Below are 16,686 nucleotides of genomic sequence, written 5' to 3'. Positions count from 1 at the left end.
CTGGCAAGATCTTTCTGAGCAATAAATACAAAATGTTATATTCAGGCAATGACAATCAGGGGAAAAGAAGGAGTAGCCATAGTATCATCTAGTATCTAACTTCCTATCTACAGTTTTCCTCCAAATAAGTCTATTACTTCTCAAGACTCCAATATTATCATTATCAGATCTTATATTTCTATCGTCTAAGGCACATTGTACCATATCAATCCACCTATATCTTGGTCTTCCTCTGGGTCGTTTTCCTGCCAACCTGGCAGAGAACACTTGTTTTGCTAATCTTTCCTCACCCATTCTGTTTAAGTGACCATACCACCTGAGATTAGCTCTGCTAACGCATTCCTGGATGCTGACAATGTCAAGTTCTTTCCTAATATCCTCGTTTTTAATATGATATTGCCATTGATGCCATCTGTTCATGCCTCTAATCTTTCTCAGGACACTCATATCTACAGTCTCTGGTCTTTGGTCAAGTGTTTTAGTTCTGACCCAGCTCTCAGATCCATAAGTTAAAACTGGTTTGAACGCTGTCTTGTATACAGCCTAATTCAGTGTTCTGACTAATTTCTCACTTAATCCATATGAATTTATTCAATTGACTTCTTACCATACCAGGTTTGTTGATTCTGTTGTCTATTTCCAATTTTAATTTACTATCTTCACTAAAAATCGTGCCTAAGTAGCTGAAATATTTTACTTGTTCCACAGGTTCTCCGTTAAAAACACAGTTGACATTTTCAATGATTCGACCTATTTTCGTTGTCCTTATCTTTTTATTGCTGATCTTCATAACATATCTATTACAACAGTTATTCAATTTAGTCAGACAATCTTGCAAACTTGTAGTGGATTTATTAGAAGAATAACATCGTCCGCATAGAGCAAAGAGCTGATATTAACATCTCCAATTCTGATATCATGTTTAATACCACATTCCTTCATAATGTGATCCATATAGATAATGAATAACAGAGGAGATAATGTACATCCTTGTCTCACACCAGATTTAACATTAAACCATCTTCCTGTACTTCCTTCCATTCTAACTGCTGACTTGCAACTCAAATAAAGACCAAGTATTGCTTGATATAATGCCCCATTGACACCATAAAACTGTAGCGTATTGAATATCTCCTCTCTTGGCACCTTGTCATATGCCTTTTCCAGATCAACAAAATTTAAATACAGATCTTTGTTATATTCCCATGATTTCTCGACTGTTTCTCTTAAAGTGAAGATCTGATTCTGACAGCCTCAATTTCATCTGAATCCAGCTTGTTCTTCAGCAAGCTTTTCTTCCACAATTCTTCTCAACCGTTTCTATGCAAGTATACTTGCATAGATCATGCCAGGAACACTCAGTAGGGAAATACCTCTGTAATTCTCATATTCAGTTTTATTTCCCTTTTAATATGTGGGTACTATTAGAGTTCTACTCCAATCATTGGGAATTCGTCTCTCTGTCCAGGCTTTCTGAACTATGCACTGCAGCCACTATAAAACTTTTATACCACCATACTTCAGTATTTCTTGTCGAATATCATCTGCTCCTGCTGCCTTTCCGCAATTCAAGCCTTTGATGGCTTTTTCTACTTCAAGTATGGATATGTATTCCTGACTGTATGCCTATCGAGTGTTTTTTACCACTGTGATATCACTGCTTGTTTCATTTAGCAATTTTTCAAAGTAATTACTCCATACTTCAAGGATATCTTTTTCTCCTGTTTTCATGTCACCTTTATCATTTCCAACTCCTTTTACAGCACTCTTTCCTCCATTTCTAAGCTTCTTCAACAACACCATGAATATCTTACCACCTTCTTGATATTTATTTTCTATGTTCTTGCAAAGTCCTCGTATGACTTTTGTTTAGCTAGTTTTACACAGTATTTTGCTTTCTTACATTTGTCTCTGTATTCTCTAAGATCAAAAGCTCACTTATTTGCCAAGAACTTTTGGTATGATTTCTTCTTTTGCTTCACTGCCTCTCTAACTTCCTGTGTCCACCATGGAGTTCTGATTTTTCTATCCTTGCCAGAGAGACACCACATGTTCTCTGGCTGAATCAATCAGGGTTTTCTTCAAGGCTTGCCACTGAATCTCCAAGGTTTGGTTCCTGTTCTGAAACTCTCATTTTTTCTTCAATAATCTTTGTGTATGGTCTACAGTTCACATTTGAGAACTGCTCAACTTTTATTCGCTTTAAAACTTTCTTACATGTGATTCTTTTCAATATGAAATTCAATTTTATCCTGCTCAAGACTAAATAGTGATCACTTCCAATTTCAAATCCTCTGTACACTCTGGTGTCCTGCACGAGGGAGAAAACATCACTTTCAACAATAACATAGTCAATGAGACTTTTCTTATTCCTTGCTTCTTCTCTCCATGTGAATTTGTGCACATTTTTATGTTGGAACATGGTGTTAGTTATAACCAGTCCATGTCCTGAGCAGAAATCCAACAGGTATTTACCATTATTATTAGCTTTGCTCTTTTCTCCAAATTTTCCCAAAATACTTTGGTATGTCTGACAATCATTTCCTACTCTGCTATTCAGATCCCGAACAAGGACCAACTTTTCCTTTTTCATTGTGTCAGTTGCTTTTTCTAAAGCATCAAAAAATTCCTCCATTTCTACTTTAGTAGAACCTTCTGTGGGACCATAGGCATAAATAAGTCTCATTGTCCAGTTCCCAATTCTAATATTTGGTCACATCACTACTTGAGATATAAGTCAGCTTTTGCTCTTAGAGAATACAGAGACAAATGTAAGAAAGCAAAACACTGTGTAAAACTAGCTAAACAAAAGTCATTGGAGGACTTTGGCAAGAACATAGAAGATGAATATCATGTAGGTGGTAAGATATTCTGGAGATTGTTGAAGAAGCTTAGAAATGGAGGAGAGAGTGCTGTAAAAGGAGTTAGAGATGATAAAGGTGACATGAAAAATGGGAGAAAAAGATATCCTTGAAGTGTGGAGTAATTACTTCGAAAAATTGCTAAATGAAACAAGCAGTGATAGCACAGTGGTAAAAAACACTCAACAGGCATACAGTCAGGAATACATATCCATACTTGAAGTAGAAAAAGCCATCAAAGGCTTGAAATGTGAAAAGGCAGCAGGAGTAGATGATATTCGATCAGAAATGTTGAAGTATGGTTGTATAAAAGTCTTACAGTGGCTGCACTGCATAGTTCAGAAAGCCTGGACATGAATTGCTGATGATTGGAATAGAGCTACTAATAGTACCCATATATAAAAAAGGGAAATAAAACTGAATGTGAGAATTACAGAGGTATTTCCCTACTGAGTGTTCCTGGCAAGATCTATGCAAGTATACTTGAGAAACGGTTGAGAAGAATTGTGGAAGAAAAGCTTGGTGAAGAACAAGCTGGATTCAGGTGAAATTGAGGCTGTCAGGATCAGATCTTCACTTTAAGAGAAATAGTTGAGAAAGCATGGGAATATAACAAAGATCTGTATTTAAGTTTTGCCAATCTGAGAAAGACATATGACAAGGTGCCAAGAGAGAAGCTATTGAATACACTACATTTATATGGCATCAATGGAGCATTATATCAAGCAATACTTGGTCTTTATTTGAGTTGCAAGTCAGAATTGAAGGAAGTACAGGAAGATGGTTTAATGTTAAATCTGGTGGAAAGCGACTCAGAGGAAGACCAAGATATAGGTGGATTTATACGGTATAAAGTGCCTTAGACGATTGAAATATGAGATCTGATAATATTGGAGTCTTGACAAGTAACGGACTGATTTGGAGGAAAATTGTAGATAGGAAGTTAGTAATGATGTAAATTTTTCATGTAGTGCTATCATATCCTGTACACCTCTTGAGGGTACATGTCAGGAATTTGATGATGATGATGTTGTTAACTGATCTTTACCTTTTCTCTCTGATGATATACTTGTAACATAGAGTGAAATATACTGAGATTTAATAAATTCTTTTTTTTTTATACAGGTCAGCCATTATAAAATTATAACAAGAACAATGGTATATTTTTAAACTACTAATTGGTGATATTTTTCAAGGAAACTCATGACTGGTAGTCAATTGATAAACATTCTTCTGCTGTATTTTAAGAATAACAGAAAGCAATATACAGTGGGATCCATGTTTACAACTGATATAAATTTTCTGATATGACCATATGAAATGCTGGGTCACAAGAAGCAAGGGGAACAATTTGCCTATTTTCAACAGCAGGTTACAGACTATAGAGTATAGCCGAGAAAAGATATTTTAACCAATATGAATGATATCTAATAAGTGAATCAACTTTTTTTATGGTGAATAACACAGTTTTATTTTACAAAGTATTATATATATATTTGTATTTTTTAAACCACTGCTGTGCCTGAATAAAGACAGTCAAATGTTTTACAGCTGCACAGAATGCTAAATCCAATCTGAAAATAGTTTGAAAAATTTTGCACATAGTTTAATACTTTAAAGGTTTTCAACCTTCTTTGAAAAAGACAATGACTAGATAAGATAGCAAAACAAATGGCTCTAAAAGTTGCTAATAAAGATGTAAATGAATTGCGGTACTCACATGAAAAAGAGCCTACTATTGGGGAATTGAAATGCTAGAGCAAGGAAATGCCAAAGATGAAACACAACTACTCCAGTCAGAAAAATTTAGAAACTTATGATCTGATTTTGAATAAAACATAGCCTTAAGGCCTCGGCCATGGTCAGGTTGGCTTTAATGCTACAGCAAAATTTACCAAGGAAAAACTTAGGTTAGAAAAAACTACATATAGAATTTCATTTTAGGAAATTTTAAACACTAAATCCTGTAACATTTTCTTTTTGCACGATTAAATAAATGTATTATTTATTTATTTCATTATTTAAGTGCAATCTTGGTGTAGCATGATATACTTCAAACTGTATTTTCAAGAGCACAATCTCAAATCACAACACAGAGCCAATGGGAATTTAAGGTTCAGTTTATGATAATTGAAAAGTGACAGCTCACTTGAGCTAGCCTAAATGGAACAAATTAGGTCATAGAAGTGGAGCTATTGTATATGTATTTTGCAACATTCCAATATTACTGCTGATATGCTTTATCAGTACAATTTTTGTAACCACTTTTGGAAAATAAATATGCAATTTAAAAATCTATCTCATAACATGATGAACAAGTAGATATAGTGAAAAATAAATTAGTTTATTACTAGTCTTAGATGCAAAATATTTCAGAACAAATAATTCATTCCACCCTTAGCAATGAAAGAGATGGTGAAAAGCAGGTAAGAATATAATAACCACTTAACTGTCCATGGAATATCAGATAGGACATACACTTAACAGTTGAATTATTTTAAGTGGATTAAATTAAATTTGTGCATTAAAAAAAAAAAAAAAAATTCCACTGCTTCAATGAATCTGGCACAAAAAACTACCAAGGAGAGAAAAATAGTTTTTTTTTTTTTTGTTTAATCAGACTTATTAGTAAAAGCACCTTACTGTCAAAGCCTTAATACAGCAAAATGAATATAACCTTTGTATAATTCAACATTCTGTCTAGCACTAAGGATAAATTTTCCCTGTCCAGTATTTGTTAGGTACAATGGACTATATCAGTTATGGTAGATCCCCCAAGTCTGGACTGCCTTGTCATGGAAAGAAACCAAGTTCATTCTCGGAAGAAGTTTTAGATAAGAATATTTATCGGTTCTATTATTGTCCTAACCTGATTGTCCATGCCAGAGGGAAGAAACTCTGACCTTGAATAGTATTAATTATTATACAAATTTATATTGTCCACTTCAAAGCCTGCTGCACATCTCTGACATAGCACTGGGAACTTACCAAACTGATATGATGGGGAGGAAGTGGAGAGGATTCCGAGACAAGTGACCAGGATGATAGCAGGTCTGTGGAATGAACCTTATGAGAATAGGTTGAAGATTTGTGGGTTGCAGAAATTGGTCGATAGGCAAAGGAGGGGTGATATGATTGAGACATTCAAATTACTGAAGGGTTTCTATAAGATTGATCCAGAAGATATTTTTGAAAATATGACTGATGGTGGGAGGACTAGGGGCCACGAATGGAAGCTGGGCAAGAGCGTGGTTGACAAGGGTGTTAGAGCTAGGTTTTTTACTTGGAGAGTAGTGAATGAGTGGAATAAGCTTCCAGAGTCTGTTGTGGGTGCTACGACTGTGAATGAGTTCAAGGCAAGGTATGATAGATACTGTGTGGATGTCGAATAGTTGTTCTTGCCATGACGTTAGGGCCTCCCTCGATGAGTCTGTCGACTCTTTGGAGTTGCCCAGAACAACAACAATAATAATATGTTCTTATCTCGTTTTTTTCATTATTAAAACAACTATGTTAAAAGAATGAGCTGTTTTAGTGCCAAACAGAAATTATGATTGAGTAATAAAATAACACATTTTTCTGTGTCTATATGTTCAATTTGTTACCACACCTGAATCACAGGTACCTCTTTAAAATGCATAATATTTGTATTACATAAATATTGATTTTTTTTCTTAAGGGTCAAAGCTGTATAACTGAGAAGAGACCTCCACATAGCCTTTAAAGGAATGCGGAGAACCGACTAGAGCTTCTGACCTAATGTCCAATCCTCACCTTCTCGTGGTGCACCCTGTTGGGTATCTACTTTGATACTGAACGAACGAGGATGGGCTGGCAATTTGGGATTTAGCCGACCAAATTGTATTCTTATTGGTTAAACCAAAATAAAAAATGATGGTACAACATGACAAAATTTCATGCCGGCTGGGGCGTTGCCCGGTTAAACAAGGCTCCCGTTGTTTTCGCCAGGGAACCAGGGCGAACAGCGAAAAGTCAGCTAGTGGAACAAATCTGAAAACAAACCCCAACTCAACATCACCAGAGTTAAAGATCGGTACTATCAACGTAAGAAGCCTGAATGGCAAAGAAATGGAGCTAGCTGAGGAATTAGATAAGTACCAGATCGACATAATAGAGGTGACTGAAACAAAAAAGACCAAAACTGGTGAGATCTTTCTGAGCAATAAATACAAAATGTTATATTCAGGCAATGACAATCAAGGAAAAGAAGGAGTAGCCATAGTATTCAGCACAAAATACGAGGCTAATCTTCTTGAATGGCAGGCAGTCTCAAGTAGAGTAATGTGGGCAAATATGAGAATGGGAAACTGAACAATGAGACTTATTTGTGCCTATGGTCCCACAGAAGGTTCTACTAAGGTAGAAGTGGAGGAATTTTTTGATGCTCTAGAAAAAGCAACTGACACAATGAAAAAGGAAAAGTTGGTCCTTGTTGGGGATCTAAATAGCAGAGTAGGAAATGATTGTGAGACATACAAAAATATTTTGGGAAAATTTGGAGAAAAGAGCAAAGCTAATAATAATGGTAAATATCTGTTGGATTTCTGCTCAGGACATGGGCTGGTTATTACTAACACCATGTTGCAACATAAAAATGTGCACAAATTCACATGGAGAGAAGAGGCTAGGAATAAGAAAAGTCTCATTGACTATGTTATTGTTTTTTTATTATTATTATTATTATTGTTCCGGGAAACTCCAAGGAGTCGACAGACTCATCGAGGGAGGCCCTAACATCATGTCTGGAACAACTATTCAACATTCACACAGTATCTATCAAATCTTGCCTTGAACTCATTCATGGTCGTAGCACCCACAACAGACTCTGGAAGCTTATTCCACTCATTCACCACTCTCCAAGTAAAAAACCTAGCTCTAACACCCTTGTCAACCACGCACTTGCCCAGCTTCTATGCATGGCCCCTAGTCCTCCTACCACCAGTCATATTTTCAAAAATATCTTCTGGATCAATCTTATAAAAACCCTTCAGTAATTTGAATGTCTCAATCATATCACCCCTCCTTTGCCTATCGTCTAATTTCTGCAACCCACAAATCCTCAACCTCTTCTCATAAGGTTCATTCCACAGTCCTGCTATCATCTTGTTCACTCGTCTCTGGACCCTCTCCACTTCCTCCCCATCACAAAGAAACCCTGGTGCCCATAACTGGGCACAGAAGTCCAGATGGGGTCTTATCAAGGCTCGATACAGAGGAACAACAACTTGTTTGTCTCTCCATGTTAAAGTATTTTTCATAAGCCAAGTGATTTGGTGAGCTGTTTTAGTCACTTTTGCAATGTGCCCCCTAAACTTCAACTCCCTGGCCTCATCAATCTCCTGGAGTACGGTTCCACCAATGCGATAGTGATGATAGTGATTGTTGATAGTGATGTTTTCTCCCTGGTGCAGGACACCAGAGTGTACAGAAGATTTGAAATTGGAAGTGATCACTATTTAGTCTTGAGCAGGATAAAATTGAATTTCATATTGAAAAGAATAACATGTAAGAACGTTTTAAAGCGAATAAAAGTTGAGCAGCTCTCAGATGTTAACTGTAGACTAAAATACAGAAAGATTATTGAAAAGAAAATGAAAGGGTTTGAGAACAGGAATCAAACCTTGGAGATCCAGTGGCAAACTCTGAAGAAAACATTGATTGATTCTGCCAGAGAGGCATGTGGTGAGGTTGTGTGCAAGGATAAAAAAATCAGAACTCCCTGGTGGACACAGGAAGTTAAAGAGGCAGTGAAGAAAAAGAAGAAAGCATATCAAAAGTTCCTGGCAAATAAGTCAGCTTTTACTCTTACAGAATACAGATACAAATAGAAGAAAGCTAAACAGTGTGTAAAACTAGCTAAACAAAAGTCATGGGAGGACTTTGGCAAGAATATAGAAAATAAATATCAAGAAGGCGGCAAAATATTCTGGAGGTTGTTGAAGAAGCTTAAGAATGGAGGAAAGAGTGCTGTAAAAGGAATTAGAGATGATAAAGGTGACATGAAACCGGGAGAAAAAGATATCCTTGAAGTATGGAGTAATTACTTTGAAAAACTGCTAAATGAAACAAGCAGTGATGACAGCACAGTGATAAAAAACACTGACCAGGCATGCAGTCAGGAATACATATCCATACTTGAAGTAGAAAAAGCCATCAAAGGATTGAAATGTGGAAAGGCAGCAGGAGTAGATGATATTCGACCAGAAATGCTGAAGTATGGTGGTATAAAAAGTCTTACAGTGGCTGCACTGCACAGTTCAGAAAGCCTGGACAGACGGATGAATTCCCAATGATTGGAGTAGAGCTCTAATAATACCCATATATAAAAAGGGAAATAAAACTAAATGTGAGAATTACAGAGGTATTTCCCTACTGAGTGTTCCTGGCAAGATCTATGCAAGTATACTTGAGAAACGGTTGAGAAGAATTGTGGAAGAAAAGCTTGGTGAAGAACAAGCTGGATTCAGGCCAAATAGAGGTTGTCAGGATCAGATCTTCACTTTACGACAAATAGTCGAGAAAGCATGGGAATATAACAAAGATCTGTATTTAAGTTTTGTCGATTTGGAAAAGGCATATGACAAGGTGCCAAGAGAGAAGCTATTCAATACGTTGCAGTTATATGGTGTCAATGGGGCATTATATCAAGCAATACTTAGTCTTTATTTGAGTTGTGAGTCAGCAGTTAGAAGTGAAGGAAGTACAGGAAGATGGTTTAATGTTAAATCTGGTGTGAGACAAGGATGTACATTATCCCCTCTGTTATTCATTATCTATATGGATCACATTATGAAGGAAAGTGGTATTAAACCTGATATCAAAATTGGAGATGTTAATGTCAGCTCTTTGCTTTATGCGGATCATGTTATACTTCTAAATAAATCTGCTACAAGTCTGCAAGATTCTCTGACTAAATTGAATAGCTGTTGTAATAGATATGGTATGAAGGTCAGCAATACAAAAACAAAGACAATGAAAATAGGCAGAATCATTGAAAATGTCAACTGTGTTGTGAATGGAGAACCTGTGGAACAAGTAAAACATTTCAGCTACTTAGGCACAATTTTTACTGAAGATGGTAAATTAAATATAGAAATAGACAACAGAATCAGCAAAGCTGGTATGGTGGGAAGTCAACTGAATAAATTCATATGGAATAAGAGAGAAATTAGTCGGAACACTAAATTAGCTGTATACAAGACAGTGTTCAAACCAGTTTTAACTTATGGATCTGAGAGCTGGGTCAGAAGTAAAACACTTGACCAAAGACTAGAGACCGCAGATATGAGAGTCCTGAGAAAGATTAGAGGCGTGAACAGATGGCATCAATGGCAATATCATATTAAAAATGAGGATATTAGGAAAGAACTTGACATTGTCAGCATCCAGGAATGCATTAGCAGAGCTAATCTCAGGTGATATGGTCACTTAAATAGAATGGGAGAGGAAAGATTAGCAAAACAAGTGTTCTCTGCCAGGTTGGCAGGAAAACGACCCAGAGGAAGACCAAGATATAGGTGGATTGATACGGTACAAAGTGCCTTAGACGATAGAAATATAAGATCTGATAATGTTGGAGTCTTGACAGGTAACAGACTGATTTGGAAGAAAATTGTAGATAGGAAGTTAGTAATGATGTAATTTTTTCATGTAGTACTGTCATATCCTGTACACCCCTTGAGGGTACATGGCAGGAATTTGATGATGATGATGATGAAATATTGATTTAGAAAAACTTTTAAATCAATGTTTAAGTTAAGGGATATTACATCCCATATTGTTTCTTAGCCGAATATAGAAATTATATAAAGTTCGGTGATTCCAAGCGTAAGCAAATACCTGGATAGCAGCAACTGACCCTTAAGGTAGTGCAAGCTGAGGCAACTCATGTCGAAGGTGGAGCAAGCTCTGATCACTATTCTTGATATTTACCCATAATGTGAACTTAGCTCTTAGGAGCTGTATTACTGTTCTACATTATGAGAGAAGGTCATTACCAAGACCAGTTTCAACCTTCATTGAGGTCTCATCAGTGAGTAGGTAGACCTAATTAATACCAAGTTTGTAGCGAACAGAACTTGCATCCCTTCTATGAGAATTGCCAAGTGGTGTCCTAATAAATTACTAAATATATTAAGAGCCAAAGGCTTCAATTCAGAGACATATAACTTGTCCAGATATTTGGTTACGCTTGGAATCGCCGAACTTTATATAATTTCTATATTCGGCATGAAACTCTTTTGAGTTTCTTATTCGGCTAAGAAATAATATGGGATGTAATATCCCTAACTTAAACAAGTTATATGTCGCCGAATTGAAGCCTTTGGCTCTTCATATATTTAGTAATTTTAAATCAATGTCTATAAAATAAAGTTTGGGACAAATGCATCTGTTTGTTGAATGAAACTTGTACATTTTTTCAAGGTTATAATTATTAATGACCTTGCAAATTATTAATTTGCAAAAATTAGAAATTCAAATACTTACTGTTAGAACTTTTTCAAAAGTGTCCAATGAATGTGGTAAATGCTTTAAGAAGTTATATGTTTTGAATGCTACTGCTATTCCAGCACAATTCACAACAGCATTTAATTTGCTAAATTTTGATTCTGTTACAGATATGGTACTTTTAACATCATCTTCAGATATCACCTATTGAAAATAAAAGCTAAAGAATCTCTTTTCTCCTAAAGAATATTGACAATTTAAAATTATAACAATTACAATAAACAGAGTTTAAGAGGAATTCACATCTGAGACACATCTATAACAAATATATATATATATATATATATATATATATATGTATATATATACACAGTGGTACCTTGAGATACGAGTGCCCCAACATATGAGTTTTTTGAGATATGAGCCGTCACTAGGTCGATTTTTTGCCTTGACTTATGAGCCTGCTTCAGTGACGTCACAACCACCATTCTGCTCAGATTCCCGAGTCTTGCACGTTGCTCAGTTCACATGTTTACCTCACCGCGGAAGCATTTCTGCAGTGTTGAGATTTAATTTTGTGTTTTTTTTTTTTTGTATGTACAGTTATTTAGCTAATTTTTTTCGCATAACCATGAGTCCAAAGAAGGTGAGTGTAAAGAACAATGGTGAGAAAAGGAAAAAGGTGATATCCATGGAATTAAAGCGTGAGACAATAAACAAACATGAGCAAGGCGTAAGAGTAATAGACTTGGCAACGCAGTATGATCGCACTACTTCTACGATATGTACTATTCTGAAGCAGAAGGACTTGATAAAGGCTATAACTCCAGCTAAGGGCATTAAAATTATTTCAAAGCTATGCAACTCTGTCCATGAAAAGATGGAGAACGTGCTGATTTTTTCGTTGACAGGGAAGCAGCTTGCAGGAGACACTGCGACAGAGACTATAATTTGTGAGAAGGCACGAGCCATTTATGCAGATTTGTTACAGCAGACCCCAGATACTTCAGCACAGGAGGCTTCACAAGAGCAGTTCAAAGCCAGTCGTGGGTGGTTTGAAAATTTCTGAAAAAGGACCAGCATTCACTCCGTTGTCAGGCATGGTGGGCAGCGAGCTCTGATTCTAAGGCAGTTGAGGAATTTGTAAATTCCTCAACTGCCTTAGAATCCTGTTGTCCCTTAGAAAACTTGTTGGGGGGATGTATCCTTTGGATACATCCCCCCCAACAAGTTTTCAACTGTGACGAGACAGGGCTCTTCTGGAAGAAGATGTCAAGCAAAACTTACATAACGGCAGAAGAAAAGAAGATGTCAGGTCACAAGCCCATTAAGGATAGGTTGACCCTTGCACTGTGTGCAAATGCGAGTGGCGACTGCAAAATCAAGTCGCTGCTCGTATACCACTTAGAAAACCCCAGAGCCTTCAAGACACATAAGGTTTTAAAAGAAAAACTGCAGGTTATGTGGAGAGCAAACCCAAAGGCATGGGTCACCAGGCAGTTTTTTTGCGCAGTGGGTCAACTTGGTCTTTGGTCCTGCCGTTAAGGAATACCTCGAGGTCAATGACTTACCCCTGCAAGCCCTTCTCGTCCTTGACAATGCTCCTGCCCACCCACCAAACCTTGAGGACGACATCCTCGAGGAGTTCAGCTTTATAAAGGTTTTCTACTTTCCACCCAACAACACCCCTATCCTACAGCCCATGGACCAATAGGTGATCTCCAATTTCAAGAAACGTTTTACCAAACACATGTTCCAATGCTGCTTTGAGGTTATGGAGAGCACAAACTTCACCCTTCGAGAGTTCTGGATGGACCACTACAACATTATCATATGCCTCAAAATTATTGATATGGCCTGACAGGGTGTTACAAAAATGACCTTGACCTCTGCATGGAAAAAGCTGTGGCTAAAAGGGACTTTGAAGGATTTAGACCTGAACAGGAAGTGCTGGAGGAGATTGTGTCCTTCGGAAAGTCCATGGGCCTGGAGATGGATGAGGGAGACATCGAAACCTTGTTGCCGCACATTCCGAGGAACTGATGACGGAGTTGACAGAACTACACACGCAGCAACATACGGAGGTTCTGCAGGAGACTGGTACAACCGCAGAGGCAGAGGAGGTTATCTCTTCAAGTGAGATAAGGAAAGTGTTGGCAATGTGGGAAAAAGTTTCGGACTTTATTGAAAAGAAACACCCTGAAAAAGTTGCAACTGGTCGTGCAGCGGTGCTATTTTATGACACTTGCCTAACTCATTTCAGAGAAACATTCTAAAAGGGAGGAAGAAACAAAGCTCCTTGGACAGGTTTCTATTGAAACGCCCTGCGGATGAAAGTGATGAAAGCATGGCAAAAAAGAAAAAACTAGCGAAGAAGAAAATTAAGTTAAGCAAAAGTGAAGTGAAAGAAAAAATTAATACCATATGCTAATCGGCTCTGCCAACATCTGTTTATTTCTTTACATTCTCTTTTACATGTACAGTATGTACAGTATTTGGTTTTATTTTGTTTGTATACAATATTTGTTCATTATAAATACATTATTATAAAAAAATTGGAGTGGTTTTTTGGGGGGATGGTATGAATTAATCTCATTTTAATTAATTTCAATGGGGAAAATTGATTTGAGATATGAGCATTTTGATTTCTCAAGGTACCACTGTATATATATATATATATATATATATATATATTAGATATTCATTTGATGTATGTCAACACAACAGCTTGCACTTGAAAGTTCTAGTATCATCTAAAAACAAGACCAACTCCTCAAGAGTCAATAAATTGTCTTCAGGCATTTATTTGAAGAACTAAATTAAGGATACAAACTTACATGAAAAATTACATTTACTACCATGAAATTTTGTCCATATTTTATATCAAAGATGACTATGGATTTTATGTTAATAAATTATTTTTATCCACACAATTTAGTTCCTCTATGTCTAACTTATGCTCTTTCTAAGGCCTTGATTATTATTATTATTATTATTATTATTATTATTTTATTTTATTTTTTATTTTTGAGCCCATAGGAAAACTCATGTTAGAAAGTTATGCTAACAACATATGGACAATCTAATGATATGTGAATCATTATGATAAATAAAGTCTAAGAAAGCTTCATACAAATTGCAAATTATAAAAACTGATTACATATGCTCCTGGGTGGAATTCATTCAGTCTTATATTAGTATGATATTACTTGATTTAAGTTAGATGTTAGGTAGTATGTAAGTCAGAATAACTTGGGTTAAGAAGGAATCAAAAACCATTGATTATGTGATTAGTCATATCAATTATCCGATAAAGCTGAGCATTTGACTGACCTGGTGCTAGCAAAGTGTCAGACTCCATTGCTACACACACACACACATAGCTGATGATATTGAAGATGAATCTCAATAGACCATGGTATAGTGGCCGCTCCTCTCAGCATGACATCCAAGATCAGTGCCTAGGTCGCCAGAGGACAATTTGGTACCCATACATCATAACTGAATGGTGCAGCTTAGGAAGCAGTTGCTGCATAGTCTCAACAGCTGCCTTAATGCTTCCGTTCTATGGCCTCATCATCAGAGTGATCACACTGTAAGTATGAAAGCAACGCTGGCTAGCACTGTCTTTCAATGCACAAGGCAAGAACGGTATTGTTGTAGTGATTAGACAGGATTGCGACTTAAGAGGCGTTCAGATCCCAATGCATGTGAAACATTGGGATCGTACTAACCAAAGTATGACTTCAATAATCAGTCATATGTGTGCAATGATGGAGTCCAACCCTTTGCTAATGTGAACTATACAAAAGCAAACTCATGTAAAAAGGTTATGCCATCCTTCACATATTGATATTTTGAAACTCTTACCATGTCAAGTGAAACTTTGTTTGCTGTGAATATATCAAATGCATCTTTTTTTTTTTTTTTTTTTTAAAAATTAAATTGTAGACTCAACCATACAAACATTACTTATTCCTCTTACTCCAATGAGAGCACAAGGCCTTGACCAGCGATATCCATCTGACTCTGCTTCTCTCTCTTTGTATGTGTCAATTCTTTTCAATCTTTCTGAAGTCTTCTTCTACTCTTCTTCTTCATCTTTGGTCTACCTCTTCCTCTTACCTCGCGAATTCCGCTTTAGTACTTGTCTGACTTTGTTTTCGTCAGTTTTTCTTAGTATATACCCTATCCATATCCATTCTCTGACTGATATCATACATTATTGGTTTTTGTTCAGAAAAAAATAAGTGTTTGAAAACAAGAAAAAAATTTTAGTCTCAGTGCCAAACTCCAAAGAAAACATTATTGACTGATTTGACTAAGGAGGAATGTGTTGAAGTTGCCTTGGGATACAAATCCATGGCAGAAGAAAAAATCTTAATGAAAATTTTTAGCAAGCAAGTAAGTCAGCATGTCTGAAGAGAATACAGAGAAAAATGTAAGAGAGCAAAGTACAACAGATAAATATAAGGAATGGGGAAAATGTGAATGAGACTGCAGGAAAAGCACAGAAATGGAAAGAAAAAGTAGAATAAAAGAAATCAAAGATGACAAAGGCGACATGAAATAATCATCAATTTCCTAATATCTACATGGGGTATTCACAGGCTACTATGACAGCATAACATAATTAAGTTTACATTATTATTAATTTCCTATCAACAACTTTCCACCAAATTAATCGATTACTTGTCAGCACTCCACTATTCTAGAATCTAGCCTTCGTTCTTCTAAGGCAAACCTAACTGAATCTTTTCCCTGCTATTTTGGCATTAAACACCTGTTCTGCTAACTTTTCTTCTCCCATTCTGTTTAAATGGCTCTAGTCTTTGATCAATTGCTTCGTTTCTAACCCAACTCACAGATCCATAAGTTAAAATTGGTTTGAACACCGTCTTATGCACTGCAAGTTTAGTTTTATGGCTAATTTCTCTGTTTATTTATTTATTTATTTTGTATCCAAACACAAGTAGTACAGTAGTAAGTAAGTGATACAACATGATTTACAACAAATTAGGATACATTACAATGAGATCAGCTTAAATTTGGTAGGTGAATTATACAGGGAATAATAATTAAATATGAAAAAAAGGAAACTACACATAACTTATATACAATAAACATGGTCAGATGTTCCTCCAGTATCTTGCACAATCAACTGCTCTTTCTGTGCAGGATATAAGGTCCTCTTTTGCACAAGAAAGAAGGTGTTCCCTGGACTGGGTTGTCCCACACTCACAATTGTCTGGGCCAGTGAGGTAACCCCATTTGATGAGGTTTTGTTTGCAGCGTCCTGTCGTCCGGAGCCTGTTGAGGCTTTTCCAAGTATTCCAGTCCAAGTGGGCACCACGTG

The 16,686-nt window shown here is 36.4% G+C and overlaps 1 protein-coding gene across 2 annotated transcripts in view; it reads right to left on the bottom strand.

Annotated features, from left to right (window-relative positions):
* The window catches only part of LOC150107917 (3-hydroxyacyl-CoA dehydrogenase type-2-like), a 73,014-nt gene that overhangs the window by 18,771 nt on the left and 37,557 nt on the right, over positions 1-16,686 (bottom strand). For both annotated transcript variants that reach the window (XM_090415434.1, XM_090415433.1), the window contains exon 3: positions 11,370-11,534. In XM_090415434.1, coding sequence (XP_090271560.1) covers positions 11,370-11,534 — 165 coding nt within the window. The remainder of the gene's footprint in view (positions 1-11,369; positions 11,535-16,686) is intronic.

Source organism: Typopeltis vanoorti, chromosome 3, assembly GCF_054136105.1.
Source record: "Typopeltis vanoorti isolate ZY-2024b chromosome 3, IOZ_Tvanoo_1.0, whole genome shotgun sequence".
Classification (NCBI taxonomy): domain Eukaryota; kingdom Metazoa; phylum Arthropoda; class Arachnida; order Uropygi; family Thelyphonidae; genus Typopeltis; species Typopeltis vanoorti.
Note: the sequence above shows the minus strand (reverse complement) of the source record. Positions and strands in the feature narration are given on the sequence as shown.